General features: G+C 39.1%; 1 protein-coding gene across 1 annotated transcript; it reads left to right on the top strand.

The window, feature by feature from the left end:
- Window positions 1-7,451: 7,451 nt before the first annotated feature.
- On the top strand, window positions 7,452-12,050 carry PDCD1LG2 (programmed cell death 1 ligand 2; the record flags this gene model as incomplete). Its single annotated transcript, XM_009578163.1, has 5 exons — window positions 7,452-7,517; window positions 8,835-9,195; window positions 10,265-10,549; window positions 11,111-11,251; window positions 12,009-12,050. Coding segments are annotated over exons 1-5 (895 nt in total), but the record flags the coding sequence as incomplete, so codon positions are not given.
- Between the last annotated feature and the right edge of the window lie 4,489 nt (window positions 12,051-16,539).

The raw sequence follows: 16,539 nt of genomic DNA, 5'->3' as shown, positions 1-16,539 counted from the left end.
TGAATGCAGGACAATCCTAGTAAATGCAAGTTCAGATGCCAAGGCTATATACTGCTCTAAATTGATATAAATCCAGCAAAAAAATATGGGTCTAATTAAAAGCAGAACTTGAGCATATAAATTTTACAGAATGCTTTAAATAAACTTGTTTGGATGCATATTCTCAGCAATGCAGAGCACTGAGCTCAGAGTACATTCAGCATGAAACATCAAAATGAAACTGGAACTGCTCACAAATTCCTAAGAAACTTGGTGGTTTCCTTTTAACACAGTCAGTTGTTTTGCAACCTAAAGCCTGAATAAGATCAGCCTGCAAGCTGTGCTATCAGTGCATGTCTTAAACTGATTATGAGAGTTGGATAGTTTCTGCTATCATGCAAATAGGACAGAGCTACTTCGTAAAACTTTGAAAATCTTAGCTGTTACATGAACCTGATTCTTCCAATGACTGCATAAAGATCTGATGTGAGTATAATGCTGCTAAAATGCAAATCTATATTTACTGTATTTCTGGCTGATGGATTGCAGATTTTTTTCCTTATATATATTCTTAATATTCACTTATTAAGTTTATTTTCAAACAATTCGTAGGGAGTGGACTCTGATTCTGAACCAGAGATTGCATAAGTCCCAGATCCTAAAACACAGGTCCATATAACTTCAAACCTTGGGGAATAGTTTGAGAAGCTGAACCTGTCTTGCAACTCAATCTTCTCCCATAGGCAAAGGCAGAGGAGTGGTGCTATCGAGCCTCTTCAGCTTATGCATTGGGCTGTTGTTATTTGTAAATCTTTCATTCTGAATTTTGGGGAAGAGTTCTAAGGAGAAAGAAAATCTGTATGTATTTGTATCTATATGTTCCTGCTTACTTTCTTCTGTTTGTTATTAAACCCTACTTGCAGATGGTAGGTTGTTTTGATTGTACAGAAAGTCTGGGGACTTTCACCTTCTGCATTCCCAGGAGGAGCACAGGCTAGGAAGAGGAGAATTTCTTGTGCTTCTCTGGAAAGTCTTTCTTTCTGCAGAAGCTGGAGATATGAAAGAAAATTTGCAGCATATCATGCCAAAATGTTAGCCTGTATTGTTCAGTGCTGCTGCTAAGAGCTGAAAGGCATGTGTTCTCTAGAATACCCAGCTGCATTTTAAACGTAGGGAATAACATTTTCATAATAAAATTTCAATCCAATCTTAGCCTAACATCTATGGCAAAAAAATTTTTATTTGAGGTTGTGTTAGAATTATTGTATTTGACATTGAATAAAAAAAGTGACAGTGAAAAAGATACAACAGGTGACAGTTAAACAATGCAGGGAAAGTGAAAATTCACAGCAAGGGTGAGCAAAGAAGGAAGTGAGAAATTGTATCTCTTCACCTGAAAGCCGAAGTGAGACAGAGAGCAGACTGAAACGATGCAAATAGGCTGTCACAGGTGATGTGAACATCAAATACAAAGCAATGGACCCACAGTAGATTGGCTGCATACTGAGGTGGGCAACAAGGGACTGTAATAAGGGTGCAACAGCAGAGAAGGAACAGCAAGTGAGAGGGTGTGTGGGTGAGGTGGGTTGGAGAGAATAAGGGCAGAAGACTATGTCCACAAGACATACTGAAGCAGGCCTGAGACATGGACTTTGAACAAGTGTTAATATGCATTGCTAGTTTTTTTATGAAATTCCTGAAATGGAAACAAAGTACTTTCTTCCTGATGGTGAGGTATAGAACAGACGTAGTTTGTATGAGGATCTAATGCTGCTTTTTTTGTTGTTTATTTTCTGCCCTAGGATTTTTAAACTTTTTTTTTTTTAACTTTTTTTCTTTTTAAACTGGATCCTTCACTGAAAGGAAAATCAGTTTAGTCATTCCATGAGGAGGTTGAAAAGGTTGTGTCTTTTTGCACACCTGAGGGTGTTGTAAGAAAGCTTTTGAAACCACAAGATGCACAGAAGACAAAGCAGTTTCAGTAACAAAGAAAGACGAAGAAAGAAAACAGTGATTGGGACCCCTCAATCTTTTGCAGTGTACATACGTGTATGAGAAGATAGCCTGATTTCCAACAAAATGAGCATAAAACTCAGTTTCATGCAGAAAGATCTGAATTACACCAAAACAAACTAGCCTAGGCATGACAAGCAGTACAGTCACATCAGCCTGGTATTTCTCTGATGCTTTCTTTTGGCCAAAAAGAGCCAAGTAGGATGCCATGTTAACACAACTTGATTGCTTCTGGTATTCAGACCAGTTTGCCTTTCTGGGTATTGCATTGTGCTTTGTGCAGGCACTACCTTTGCAGTACAAAAATACAAAGGCTGTAGAAGGAGAGGGAATAGGAAAAGAGTGGTCTGAGCGGATCTCTGTAATGTTATAGAGTGTGTCAGCAGCAGAGCAAAAATTTTGAATGTAGGAATCAACAAATCAATAGCAAGATTGCTGTTTCAAATCTATAACAAAGCCCATCAGCTCAGGATTCCTCACCAGTCTTTCAGATCACCTGCAGCATCTTGTTTGCTAAAGTGCACTTGACCGTTCAAGTGGAGGTGGACACAAGCCACCTGACCCGTCCTCCTCCCAGCTCCCAGCCGTGGAGTGCAATGTCCCCACTTTCTTCCAGGAACTTCGTAGGAACACCTGTGTTACACCTGCTAAAACTGAGCATGATCATAAGTGTTGTCAGGGTACTGACTTGGTCTGCAGGGAAATACAATACAAACAAGGGTCTGTCTACAATACCTATTTAACTTTAAAAGGACCAAGTACCCTTTCCTTAGTCTTTTAATCCTTTAATCTTTCAGACTGAAGTCTGAGCAATTATTGTGAACTTCTATGTATGTTTGACTTCTGCTTTAAACCTGGAGAAAAGCTGGTGTGCATGGAAGCTTGTTTAGATTTTCCAACAGTTCTGATTATTCTAGTGGAAGACACGCTCTTCGTCTACAAAACTCTCTTTGCTTACTGCTGCTAAGTGTCATTATGTAAATGCTAAATGTGTTTAATGTTCTTAATCATCCATTTGCTGGAATACAAATATTTTAATAGCTGAAATGATGTTTCCAGGAAAGGGTTATGCATGATTTGTTAGACTATAACGTCCCTGAATCAGTGACTGTGCCTTTGGTTGTGTTTGTTTAGCGGACAGCATAAAGAAAATTCATCCTGCACAGGACCCATTTTTATTCTTGTGTTGGCAGCAATCATAGAATCATAAAATGGTTTGGGTTGGAAAGGACCTTTAAAGGTCATCTAGTCCAACCCCCCTGCAATGAGCAGGGACAATCATAGCAAGGCTACTAACCAAAGGTGATGCCAGACCATCTTGTACTAAGGTCTTATACTAAGATGCTCCTTTTATCTAAGAAAAGTGCTATGATCTTTCAGGTACACGGATGAAAGGAATAGAATTGAATTCACAGTTCACATTATTCAGATGTGGGTTTCAATCTTTATTACTAAGGAGCAGATTGCAAAATATTCTGTGATTTCCATGTTCCTTTGCTTACAAAGCTTCTTGCAATATTCAAAAGCTTCTCTTCAATATTGTCAACATTGTGGGAGTTGTCACTAACTGAGGTCAAATCAGTCCCAACACTTCTGACCAGACTGGTGCCAACCTCTCTTGACAACTCACTGTGGTTCACAACCACAGTGTTCCCTGAAAATAAGATCCAGCAGGCGTAACAATAAACACATGCCAAAGAGATTTATACAAAGTACAGCTATTTAAAAGAAGTACCCCAGCTTTTGCTCAAGAGCTCCATGGCTTAAGCGTATAGCAGAGTTTGATGTTCCCCTTTTGCCACCACTGTGACCTCCTGAGAGCATCCTTATAACATACAGCTCTGTTAGGACAAGCACCTCTTCACGTCTGTCTGTAGAATTTGAATGAAGTCTATACTTTATGTTGAAAATTGAATAATATGGTGAAAACAATATTGCAGCCTAGAGCATACAGCTTGTGCAGTTTGAAATGGGAATGTCAAGTCTAAATTTTCTGAGGGAACAAGAAACATCTTTCTCGCTCCTTAACCAGGAGAGTTTTGGGCAACCACTTGAGATTTTACGTGAACTGGTGCATTCCATTGGTCAAAAATTACTTTTTTTTGGAGATGAGTGTTATAAACCCTGTGGGTATGTGAGCTGGGGCCAGGACTAAAGACATAGACATGATCAACTCTATCAAAAGGAGGAAAACCATACACAGTGTTGTTTTGATCTTTGGTGGAATTTTAGTGATTTATTATCATTGCCCTCTGGATTTCACTCAACATTCACTAAGAAAATTTACCAGAATGTGTTCCTTTTGGGCCAAAAAGAGTCAAGTATGGGTTTCAACTTAGTACTTTCAGTAAAATAAAAAAGCTGTATAAAGAGAGAGGATTATATTCCTCCCTTTTTCCATTCATATTGTCATGCCTTTGTTTTCATTGTTCCCATTCAAATTTTCAGTCTTGGGCCCTACATCCTCATTGGAACTACTACAACTCATAAAAAGCCATGATGGTTTTTAGATGTCTGACACTATGGTTTTCATCACCTCAACCCTCAAAGGTTTATTCAGCTTCATTTTCATAATCACACAGCACTGTGTGAAAACTTGCTTTTTCTTCTGCAGGTTGGTCTGGGAAATTCTTTTACTGACACGATCCAAATTGCTGTTGAAATGTCATGTGACTTCCTCATGTTCTCAGATGTGGATTTCAATTCCTGACTTTGCTGCCAGAACCACTAAGTGCTGATTTTTATGGTGCAGTGTTCCTTTGTTATATCCGTATGAAGTTGTAACAGGCAGATGATGATGGCCTTTTGCTTAAAGGAAAAAAAAAGACAGTGCTGTGCACAAACTTGTTAGGATTATTGTGTATACGGACTACTGCATAGCAGGGCATGGCATATGTTTTACAAAAGATAGGGAGAAAATGAGGGCTATTCTGTCACAGCATGAATGGTTGGTACCGCAAGCTCATCACTTTCCAGATTCTGGTGCAGACCTTTATGGAAATGTCTCAGGATGCCTGGCAGAGCCACATGATTAAGTTGCATGGGCAGATTGCACTGAGGTGGCGTGACAGGTTGCTGTCCACTGGGACGAGAGGAAATGGCCTCAAGTTGCGCCAGGGGAGGTTTAGACTGGACATTAGGAAAAACTTCTTTACTGAAAGAGTGGTCAGGCCTTGGAACAGGCTGCCCAGGGAAGTGGTGGAGTCACCATCCCTGGAAGTATTTAAAAGACGTGTAAATGAGGCGCTTAGGGACATGGTTTAGTGGGCATGGTGGTGTTGGGTTGACGGTTGGATTCGATGATCTTAGAGGTCTTTTCCAACCTTAATGATTCGACGATTTTATGATTCTAAGATCATGGAAATAAAGAATGTTGGCTTCTAATACAGATCCTTGCTGATAGTTCCTTGATACTTCTGATACAGATTCTTGCTGAACACCACAAGCATTCCATGTCTGCTTTCAGCACCACAAGCAAAAATGTTTCCCTGTTTGAGTTCTTCTACTTATTTATGGTATGTGTCATGTTCTTCTCACACTAATCCATATGATCAGGCAAGATTTGCTCTTATTTGATATTTAATAATTATGATTGCTATCTGCTGGGGCTTTGCCTATGTATCCCCTTATTTTTGTTCTATCCTTTTACTCTCAGTAATATGTATATTTCAAAAAGTCCCATCCCCTATGTTAAACAAGATACATGCTCTGCATTCTCAATGTACCCTGAGCTATAAAAACAGAGCAGATAACCTCAAATGTCCCACATGGGGCTAATCCAGGGATCTAAACATTGATGTGAAATACTGTTCCATTCTTCGTTCTGTTCTTCCCTTTATGTCCACCTGCTTCTAGGTAGGCTGTGTGGAGAAGTGAGCATCACAGGAGATTGAGGACAGTAAATTTCTTTATAGTATTAACTGTGAAACTCTGTGGTGGCTACATAATGAGTGAAATTTAACCTGGCTGTCAGGGCAGTACAGGATCTTTGTTTCTGCATCCAAGAAATGGAGATACTGATGCTGATACTGTTTATTAGCTCCTTTCTCATACAGCTAAAATAATTACAATTTATCACACATTAAGTAGTGGCATCTCAGTCAGTCCTCTGATAAAGGTAATTAGCTTTCATTTACATGTAATAAGTCTGCTTACTGTAGTTTCGATATCCACCTTTATGGTAACATAAATGACCTTTATGGTAACATAAAGGTCACCTGTAGCTGTGACATCAAAAGATTAAGGTCTAAATTTCCAGGAGAAGTCCTCTAATTTTGGCTGCTAACTTTGATAAAGCTTGAGCCTAACTTTCTGAGGTACTGAGAGCTCAAAGGTGGAAGCAATGAGAAAAATGCAGCACCTGAGAAAATCAGGGCCAGGATGTTTCAAGCTGAGCCACAAATGAATGGAGAAGTAAAATTAAAAACACTCTCCATCAAGTCTACCTCTGAGGAAGGCTAAAATTTCTCCTTCTCTTCTTTACTTCCTTATGCTTATTTCTGGATCTCCTTCACTGATTTTTCAGATTATGCTATACATTAGCATGCTTTACTCAAAGTAATTCTTCCTTCTTATCTATTATCTCATTAGTTTTGTTATAAATGTTGTCCCTGGTTTTTGGGGGTTTTTTTTGCTTTTTGGTTATGTTGTTCTGCATACAATAGTACGAACAATAGTTTGCTTGTTACTGGAACAGGAAGATACTCACTCTAAAACAGGATTTTCTCCTTTTGCATTATTTCAGGACTGTTGGTTTACTGTCAGTAATACAAGGTACTTTGTACATGACAGGCACTGCCACATGCAAAGTGAAAGAACTAGCAGCCCTAAGTCTTAAAATCTGATCTGTTCTGAAGCAAACTTTAATTTACCCACCCCAAGATTTCCAGTACCTCACATTGAGTTCCAGGTATCTGCTGGTCTTGAGGTTAAAGAACTCAGACAATAAGTATCCTCAAAAAAGTATGCAAAGCAGAGTTGAAACAAAATCAGGGTTAGCGATCTTGTGAACTAGATAGGTGTTAGTGCAGGCAGTTAAAAAAGTCTGCTTGTGCATGTTTATGAAGCTCTCCCGCATATGAGAAGCCAACTGCAATTGATCTTTAATATTCATGGCTAGAGTTTCAATGTGAAGTTGTTGTAAAAGCATTGCCCTCTCAGACTATTTAAGACTGCCTGCAAGCTACAGATCCTGAAAGCCTCACAGGTGAAGTTGTGGAAATGTTTCTCCTCCTTCACTGCCACAGGTCAATGGTTCATATTCCATGTGTGTGCACGGGTTGTTTTACTCAGGATTTTCCTTGTTTCTAGTGGTAGCCTAGGTTTTGTTTTTATTTTTGCTTACTTTTAGCTGCGATGGGCTTTGAAGGCTAGCATGGCTCTAAACCATCTCAGCAGGAGAAGGTAGCTGTTGCAAGTTCTGATGCAATCCTACTTTTGTTTCAGATCCACCTGAGAAAATGTTCCTGATCCTCACAATGCTGTTGCTGGAAATGCAGCTCTGTGTGGTTTCAGGTGAGAGAGAAACTGCCTTTCAATTCCACCAGCAGAACCAATGCAGCAAATACCGCTATGCCCTCAGCACGTGGGCTTCAGCACCTCCAGTGATACTTGCATGAATAGCCAATGATGTCTGGAGCCTCTGCTTGCAACGTCTTACAGAAGGCACTGTGTACTACTCGAGCACAGGAGAGACATCCGTCACTTTCACACAATCAGGCTTCTTTAAAGCATAGTGTATTGACAGCTGAGGCGTTCAGCATTAGCAGGCATGGCTATGAGAGGGAGGGTGACCAAAGCAACCTAAGCCAATTGTAAATTAAACAACCTCAGAGTGAGGCAGAGTGAAGTAAACCTATGTGTATTCCCCTGTCCATGCCTGCAGCAGGAGTGGCTTGGCTAAAACCAAGAAGGGGCTTGGCACTTACTCATATTATTTTTTCCTTCGTTATGGTTATGTTAAAGTGAATAAACAAACACTGCTAACAGGAATTGAAGCTTTCCCTGTAAGTATTTCACAAACACATGAAATAAAAGGAATGCATAAACAGTTGCATGAACTTCTCTTCTGAATGTCACTACCAATATTTCCAAATGCTTCTGAATTAAATCTACCAATATATGGTACATCCAATATAGAAAGCAGCAAAAAGGTATATTGAATGATATATCATAAATAACTCTCCTTTATCAAGACACTTTAGAATGGTAAAATATTCATAACAATATGAATTTCAGATCTGGTGAATGGCTAAGAACATTATTTTGATATACTTTCTGTAATACTGTTGCATATATCTGAGAAGACGCATGGGATGAAATGACACTCACATGGTCCCAGGCTTGTGGAAGACTGTAACTGCTACATAGCAATTCTTCCAAGTTACACGTGCTTATCCAATGCAACTCTATTTGTTTCAAAGGGGTTACACTGGATTTTCTCTTTGTAAAGGATAATGAAATCAGATTTACTATTTCCACAATTAACTGTTGCCTTTACTAGAATCCTCGGACATATAAGATACAATCATAGTTTCATAGAAGTGCTCCCTGTGTAATCACTGACTCAGCCTTAAGTTATTTCTAAAATGTGAAAAAAACCCTTGCTTGTTTTGTCCTTGTCTTTCAGACTCTGTAATCAACACAGAATATAGATGATTTGCTATAAATACTACTGACATGGTAAAAAAGTTAGTGTGAATAGGGACAAAAAATGCTTAAAACTTTTAGTCAAACCAGTAACCATATGCCTGACTACATGACACCTTTTTGCCCAAGTTTAAAGAAAATCAGAACATATTTTAATACAACAAATGAAACGGTTTTCTTTTCCTGCCGTAGCTTTATTTACAGTTGAAGTTCCTCAACAGCTATACATTGTGGAGTATGGGAGCAATGTGACCATGGAATGCAGATTCCCTGTGAACGGCTCATTAAACCTAGGACTCCTGACGGTTGTTTGGGAGCAAAAAAGGCAGGGCCAGTCGAAATCAAAAGAGGTGTACACACTCCGCAATGGGAAGACATTCCCTCCATCCCAACATCACGATTACATAGGAAGAGCAGCACTTCTGCACAGTGAACTGAAATTGGGACGAGCTATCCTTCAGATCACCAGCGTGAAGATCACAGATGCGGGATCATACCTTTGTCTCATTGACTACCAGGGCGTGGACTACAAGTACATTACTTTGGAAGTAAAAGGTTAGTGGCTGAATTGAATGTAAGTATATATTCTTTGAAATGTCTCTACTAAATTCCTACAGGCTTGTAGAAATTGATTAATTTGGATGGATTTGTCACTAATTCTCTCATCAAGACCCTGTGCTCAGCCCCCAGGGGAACCAAAGCAATTGTCTTGGTGCCGGCTAGTCTTCGATTCATCGGCCAGCTGAGCTCCTCTAGGAGCAGCCTGTGCCAGAGAAGGAGAGCGACTCCGGCTCCATCCTTCATCCCTCTTCCTTCTTCCCATACCCTCTTCTCCAGTGCCCCCACCCCCCGCCTCTCTTTTGACTCCCTGCCCTGTTGGGCCACCTCTGGCCATCCCCAGAAGTTTCTCAGAGGTGCTTTAATTTACTTATGAGCCCTGCTGCAACCACCCACGTGGCTGGGAATTCCCCAAGTGACTGCAGCTCCTAGAACAAGGACATGTGATTTTCTGTGTTCATCAAAGCCAAATGGACGTTGGCAATAAAGGCGTACGTTACCAGATAGCATGATAGACCAGTCCTTTGAAAGGCCTCTGGTGTTTCCCACTGACTGCAGTATGTCCATTTCCCACCCAGGCATTTAAATAACGAGCTTTGCTGAATGCAAAAATGGATACAGCCATTTTTAAGCCCCACATTGGTTCCTCTGAACTGTCCTCACAGAAATTCTAAGTTCATTTTTTTCTAATATGATGAAAATATCACACTTTTTTATAAGCTGTGGTAAAACAAACAGTAAAAACAGCCTTTTTCTTGAAGTGGCATATTCAAAAAGTGAAAATAGAGTCCCATGAGACTTCACTTGTTTCCTCTGTATTGATAAATTATAAATTCAGTGTCAGCTGCTGCCTTGCGTAAAGTAGTGGAGTAAGTTCTGTCAATGTAGGCGTGAGAAGGATTGAATAATGAATGTTGAATTGTTCTACAAAGCACCCTTCATCATTTCAAATAAGCGTACCTCAGATACAGCCATAGAAAAGTACGGCATTAAAGGGAAGGAGGGAAAGTGAAGTGGGAAAGTGACTATTGTTGCATAAAGTAACTTCATTCAACTTCTTATGCAGCATCCTACAAGAGAATAAGCACTCAAGTAATAAGGAAACCAGGTGAAGACAAGTTTGTTTTTATGTGCCAGTCAGAAGGCTTTCCTCTGGCAGAGGTTTTTTGGCAAGATGAGAAGAACTTCAGTCTCAGTGGATCTGCAAATACCACCTATACGCTGACCGCAGATGGCCTCTACAACGTCACCAGCATCCTGATGTTTAAACCAAATATGAGACATAACTACAGCTGCGTGTTCTGGAATAAAGAACTGAATGAAGAAACTTCAGCTCACGTTTCCACTTTAGGTTCGTATCACTTTGAACTTTTACAAGACAGAGAGTGTTTGTACATACATTGTGTCCTATGATACATCACTGGAATTCGGTTCTAGAAAACAGTGTAATACTGATGCTCTGGAAAAGAAACAAGTCAGTATTATTTACACCTTTGAAGCCTCAGCTAGCTCGCACTCCAACAAGCCAGTCTGTCTTTTTTCTGTATATTTTAATTTTAGGGTAGTTCCCATTACGTGGCTGCCAGTACAGAGGAAATTCTTTAATCTGCATGGTTGTCTTCCCTGATCTGGACTCCTAGTTAATTGATCTTCAAATGGGATACAGATAAATTACAGTAGTGCTCACTCAAATGCCATACAAATAAGAAATTTGAGTCATTTTTTGTAAAGCGTCTTATAGTAATATTGCAGAATAAAGTAATCATAAAATTAGTGTAAAACACTACATTGATAAATTTTAAGAATCTTTTGTTCAGTCAGAGCAAGACTTTGGAGAATCAGAACTGATAACTTAATAAATTATGCCTGTTTTTTAAGTTGTAAATTTACTTTCTTATCATGCTTTTGACAGCTTTAATGAGTACACAGTATAGCGGACAAAAATCCCTGATCTTATTTATCGTCCCCACGTGTGTGATGGTAGCTGTCCTTCCCTCTGCACTAATAATCTTTCAGAAGAGAAAATCATTCAAGAATGGGCAACCCAAAAAAGGTACACTTTACTTGAGAGAGTGGAACTTTTCACTTATTCTTTATTTTTCCTATGAAAGACCTTTTGGAAATTTTAGTAACTCTAGGCACACTTGTGTGACTTTGGTCACATTTTATTTCTAGATGTACTCTGTTCTAAAATGAGATCTTGGATCATTTGAGTTGGGTTTTATTTTCCTCACCTTGTCACTTACGTGAGACAAGGTATATGGGAAGATACATTTTTTATCTGGCCAGCTACTATTCTGTAAAGAACACAAACTTTGGCTTAGGTAAGGAGGGCTGTAAAGACATAATTTGAATTATGTTTTTCCTCATGGTTACAAAGACATTGTAGCTATAGCATATGACACAGATATTTATTTTCGATCTCCATTAAGGCTGTATAACTAAAAGGATATGCTGTACTGGACTATTACGAATAGTGTTTCTTTTCTTATTTGCAAGTGCAATAGCGGAAAAGTAATAAAGTGAACAGGCTATTATTCTAGTCTTTTCTTGCATATGAATAGACTCCAGTAAACTCAGACAAATGTACTTGTTGTAACGAAATGAAAGTCTTGCTATTAAGGACTTCATAATTTGGTTAAAAATTTGTAAAAGAAAAGAAGTGTGGAGAAGTTCATGTATTTGGTATGAGTTAATAACAAACTTAAATGTGCTTAAAGCTCAGTTTAATCTAAAAGTTTGTTGAATCGTATTGTTTCTTTCAAACCCATAAATGTTTAAGCTAAATTTGTATATATTTACTTTAACAGACAGGAGAAGAAAACTGAACCCTAACCTGAAAGATGAGAACAGTAAGTGATAGAGTTTTCTATATTTATGCTTACAGCTTTTTCTTTCTTACAGCTAAGATCTTTATAAATCTGTAGATGGCAACTTAAGTAAACTTACATCAAAATAGAGGCTAGTTTTGAATTTAAATTCAACTTTTCTTCAATTTTCTAAAAATGCAGTATCTAATATTATGACTTTCTCACAGGCAATGTAAAAATTTATAAATGTTTGTTCCCTTTCACTGAGCTACAGATAGCTTGCATACATAGCTCGGTATACACCTCTGTATACTAACTGCAGTTCTAGTAGCCTCAGCTGAGGAGGATACACACAGAAAGCTGGTTGTTTTGGAAGGCATCAAGATTTTCGTGGTAATAGTCTGTTATACTTTTGGCTCAGGCCACAGTTTTTAAGGTCACAAATAAAATGATACCGCATTTATCTGGAATATTAGACCACCCACTGAGCCACTTCTCATCTTACAAGTATGTGACTCTCCTAGACACCCAGGAATTTTTACATTGCAGAGGGAAGGTAATGCCTAAAAAACTACCAGGATGCATATAACTGTCCTGTACTAAAATTGAACTGAAAAAAAGAAACCACCATAGAAAACTATAAAGCAATATGATAAGAAAGCTCTTAAAACACCTACTTATATAAATCAGTTTTGCTACCTATAAATAAAAGTCTGATAGGTTAATGTATTGTCAGGAGAGAGGCAGTGGCCAGTGTTAGGTACAGTGGTACTGGGTTCAGCGGGAATTCCTTGGTGTCCAAGCAGACCGTAACACAGCCTATTGAATCCAACTCTCAAGGGGTTGCCTAATGTGCTTCAGGAATATGAATGATTCTCCCCCCTGGAGCAAAACTGGAGCAAAACTGTGATGCAGCTGACCGAGCCGCCTGAAGAAACAAAACATAGCAATTTGTGGACACATAGGCAGCTTTGGGCTTTTCCAAGGACAGGAAGCTACCCGTGTTTCTCACTGCTAAAAAATGACATCAAGAAGTCACCAGCTTAAAAAATAACTTCCGTAGGTGAAATGGGGGATTGGACAGAGAGGGCATGATTCACTGATTCCCATATCTCCTCAGATTGCGGTGCTTGCATCTTAGCCGTAGCTGTCCAATCCACTGCCATCGGTAGATATTACAGTCAAAATCACACTTTCAGAAAAACACTTTCACCTTTCAGAGATCAGCACTTGCTGTAGTCAAAGGCCCTTTCTTATTTTTCACGTGACGGTGTGAAACTTCAGTGGAATTATGCCATGTGCAAATGAACTTGCTCAAGGCAAGCAGCAATCTGGAGGATAGCGTTGGTGCGTGTCCAGACATAATTCCAGCGCACGTTGTCTGAGCATGGCGTGGCTTCACTTGGCTTTTTGTATTACTGTTGCAGAATTTTTTCACTTTGTAGGCCCTAGCCTCCTCTGTGCACTTACTGAAATGAAGAAATTAAAGGAGAGGTAGTTGCTTTTTGTGGTTTTGTTTTACTTCTTCATTTTAATGACCGAAAATCTTTGTGCAACATGCAGTAAGTCATATGACAAACATGTATATTTCTCAGCATCATATATTTTTAGGAAACACTGGAAAGAACCTTTTTTCCATGATGAGTAGGTAGTTGAAGCCTAAAAGCCACAGATACTTTACCAGAGAGCCTTGGAAATGACCCACATGGCCCTTGTTACAGGAACAAGGATTGTTCACGTTATCATTTTAACTTACAGCTCAAGCTGTATCAGCACTGAAGATGTAGGACATTTGACCTCATCACTGAAGTCCCAGTTCTGCAATCTTTTATTCAGATGCACAGACAAGCATTCCCGTGGATGCTATCTAACCAGATTTCAGTTTTGTTATTTCATTTATATGGCTAATAGTCAGTGATAGATTTGATGTAATAGAAAACTCAGAATTTCGACCACAGATGAGAGAGAGAGAGATAGAATTCTTCCCTATGAAAAGATTGCAAAAGGATGTCTTTGTAATTAATGGCAGCTTCAAGGAGCCGTTATAACGTCAGTATGGCCCAGAAAAGCTTGCATGCAATGAAGATAGAGCTTTCACTCTTTACTACTCAGTTGTTAATATGAGGCTATTTATTTGCTTAAATTATTGCAGATTCTAAAAATAATACTATTCTGTTTTCTTTCTTTAAGGAGATGATTTTAACTCTCAAACTGAGGCTTTATATTTGTCAACTGTCACAGCTTCAAGAAACAGTGGGAGTGTGGGTCTGTGAAAACTCTTCATCTCACATGCCGTAATTTGCACTTTTTGTATCTGTTTTTGGGGATTTCAAAGAAAAGTTACAGCACTTTAGCTTTGGGATGAACCATGAACTCATGGGGATTTGTTGGCACTGCAGCAATGGAAAGCTATGCCTCTTCAGATACCATGTCTTGAAATTACTGAGAATTATGCTGTCATGAAATGTGGTTTACCATTGTGAAGAGGTTATCTGAGTGCCTTTGATACCCTTTACTTTTGGGCTTACTGTTGCTCAAGGAATTTTTGTTTAAGAATGCCATTATTAACTGTTCCAGTCTCAGGAATGGTGCTTGGATTCAAAATCTTGTGGGAATTTGAATAAAAGCTGTACATGCTCTCTCATGTCTAAACAGTCATCTTTCAGGTGAAGACATCATTACATGCCTGTATCTCATTTCCAAACTTTCCAACACATTAAAGTGGAAATTACCACAAGTACCCACCAGCATAGCAATGTATGGAAGATATTTCATATCACAAAAGCAGTAAGAGGTTAAAGTTAAATCAAATCCCAACACCAACAGTAGATCAACATTATGTCACAGAAGAGAATTTTAATGCACAGTCTATGTAAAACCCCGTAAGTAAGTCAGGTAAAAAACCATGAATTGTGATGCTATGCTACATGACAGTAAGAAGTTTTACATTTGGACTGATTACTCAACAGAATTTTCTTTAGAAGGAATTTGGAAGCAAAAGTGAAAATGAAGCTTAGCCAGATTTCTCTCTACTGATTATTTTTAAACAGTAATTTTAACTTTTCTCAGAGGAAAAGATGAGTCTTTTCCATGCCAGGCACTTATCTGTTTTACTTCCTATCACTGGAATGCCTAAAAATGCCTCATTCAACTCCGAATACAGTGTGCTACAGTGCTACAGCTCAAAACTGGCTACAGTGCCAGTTTTGAAAAAATGCCCAAGAGGAAACAACTTTGCGCCTTAGATAGTCATCAGATAGTGAAGCAAGGGCACTGGGTAGGATTTTTCAAAGAGCACTGGCTCTCGTGAGCTGCATTTTCTCCTAACAAGATTGAAGAAAGGTGTTCACATGGAAACTACCTTTGTCATTATCTTGCTCTTGGAAGAGTGCGACCTGTTTCGCAAAAAATATCATATCAGTAATGTTAAGGTTTTCTTCATAGCACTTGTTCTGGATTTAGATGGGAGCTGCTTCTCCAGTGTCACGTTGCGGCTATTTACTCCAGCACGAAGTGGACCTACAGTGCTGCTATGACACCAGAAAGACAGCATTCACACCCTCTTCTGTTTCACTCAGATAGCTGATTTTAAATAGCAGGGCTGCTGTTGATTTTACTTGTGGAAGAGAAAAACTAATCTCTGTCATCACCTCTACTTTAATATCTATGTATTGTACCTTTAAATAATCATTTGTAGCCATTGGATTCAGCTGAGACAAATCCGCACTAGGCTTGCTATGTCCTTGCTGACATGGCAAATCAGGTAAGATGTCAGAGAATCAGATGAAACTTCTTGAAGCATTGCTTAGCTTCAGATGCAGTAGCAGCTTGGGGACTGCCCTGGCTTGCACCATCTAGCAATACTTAAGGGTCAGTGCATAAGGTCAAGCACTTTCTCCCCATGCCAGATTTGTACTCCCCTGGGAACTATGAGCCCCTCCTGCAGCCATGGTGAAAAATCTAACCCACTGTGTTCCTGGAAGGACTTCATTTTGGATTTTTCTGTTTCTTTTTTCCTCATGATTATAAAATAGAAGTGACTCAAACTGAATTTATGTGGATGAACATAAACAGTATATCACAGCCTTTGAAATTAGATTACGGTGATTATCATTGTTCCTTACTGAAATGAAAGTCATCCTGACATTATCTTACGTTGCTGAGCAAATGTTGCCTTGGTGTGGGCAGGGAAGAACAGGTGTGGGCAGCACTTCCTGCCCGTTTTACAGGCATAGCAATCACTGCCCTGCTTTCCCTCTTGATGGCCTGGTCTGATGAAAGGTTTCACCTGGCATCCTCAGCAGAGGCAGCTCAGCTTTGCACAACAATCCTATGCCTTATCCACTCCATTTCATATGAAAGGAGCAACAGTACTATTTACTGTCATAACCACACGAATACCCAGAAACGTATCTTGATTTACAAGTTTCTAGTTTTACCAGCTCTCACTGGATACTTATGAACTGCAATAAAAATAAATCAGGATGATTGTCACATCCTCGTATGTGAAAGTTAGCTTGTCAGCAGCTTG

Source organism: Fulmarus glacialis, unplaced genomic scaffold (genome assembly GCF_000690835.1).
Source record: "Fulmarus glacialis isolate BGI_N327 unplaced genomic scaffold, ASM69083v1 scaffold50435, whole genome shotgun sequence".
Classification (NCBI taxonomy): Eukaryota; Metazoa; Chordata; class Aves; order Procellariiformes; family Procellariidae; genus Fulmarus; species Fulmarus glacialis.
The sequence above is the reverse complement of the archived record's forward strand: the minus strand, read 5'-3'. Positions and strand labels throughout refer to the sequence as shown.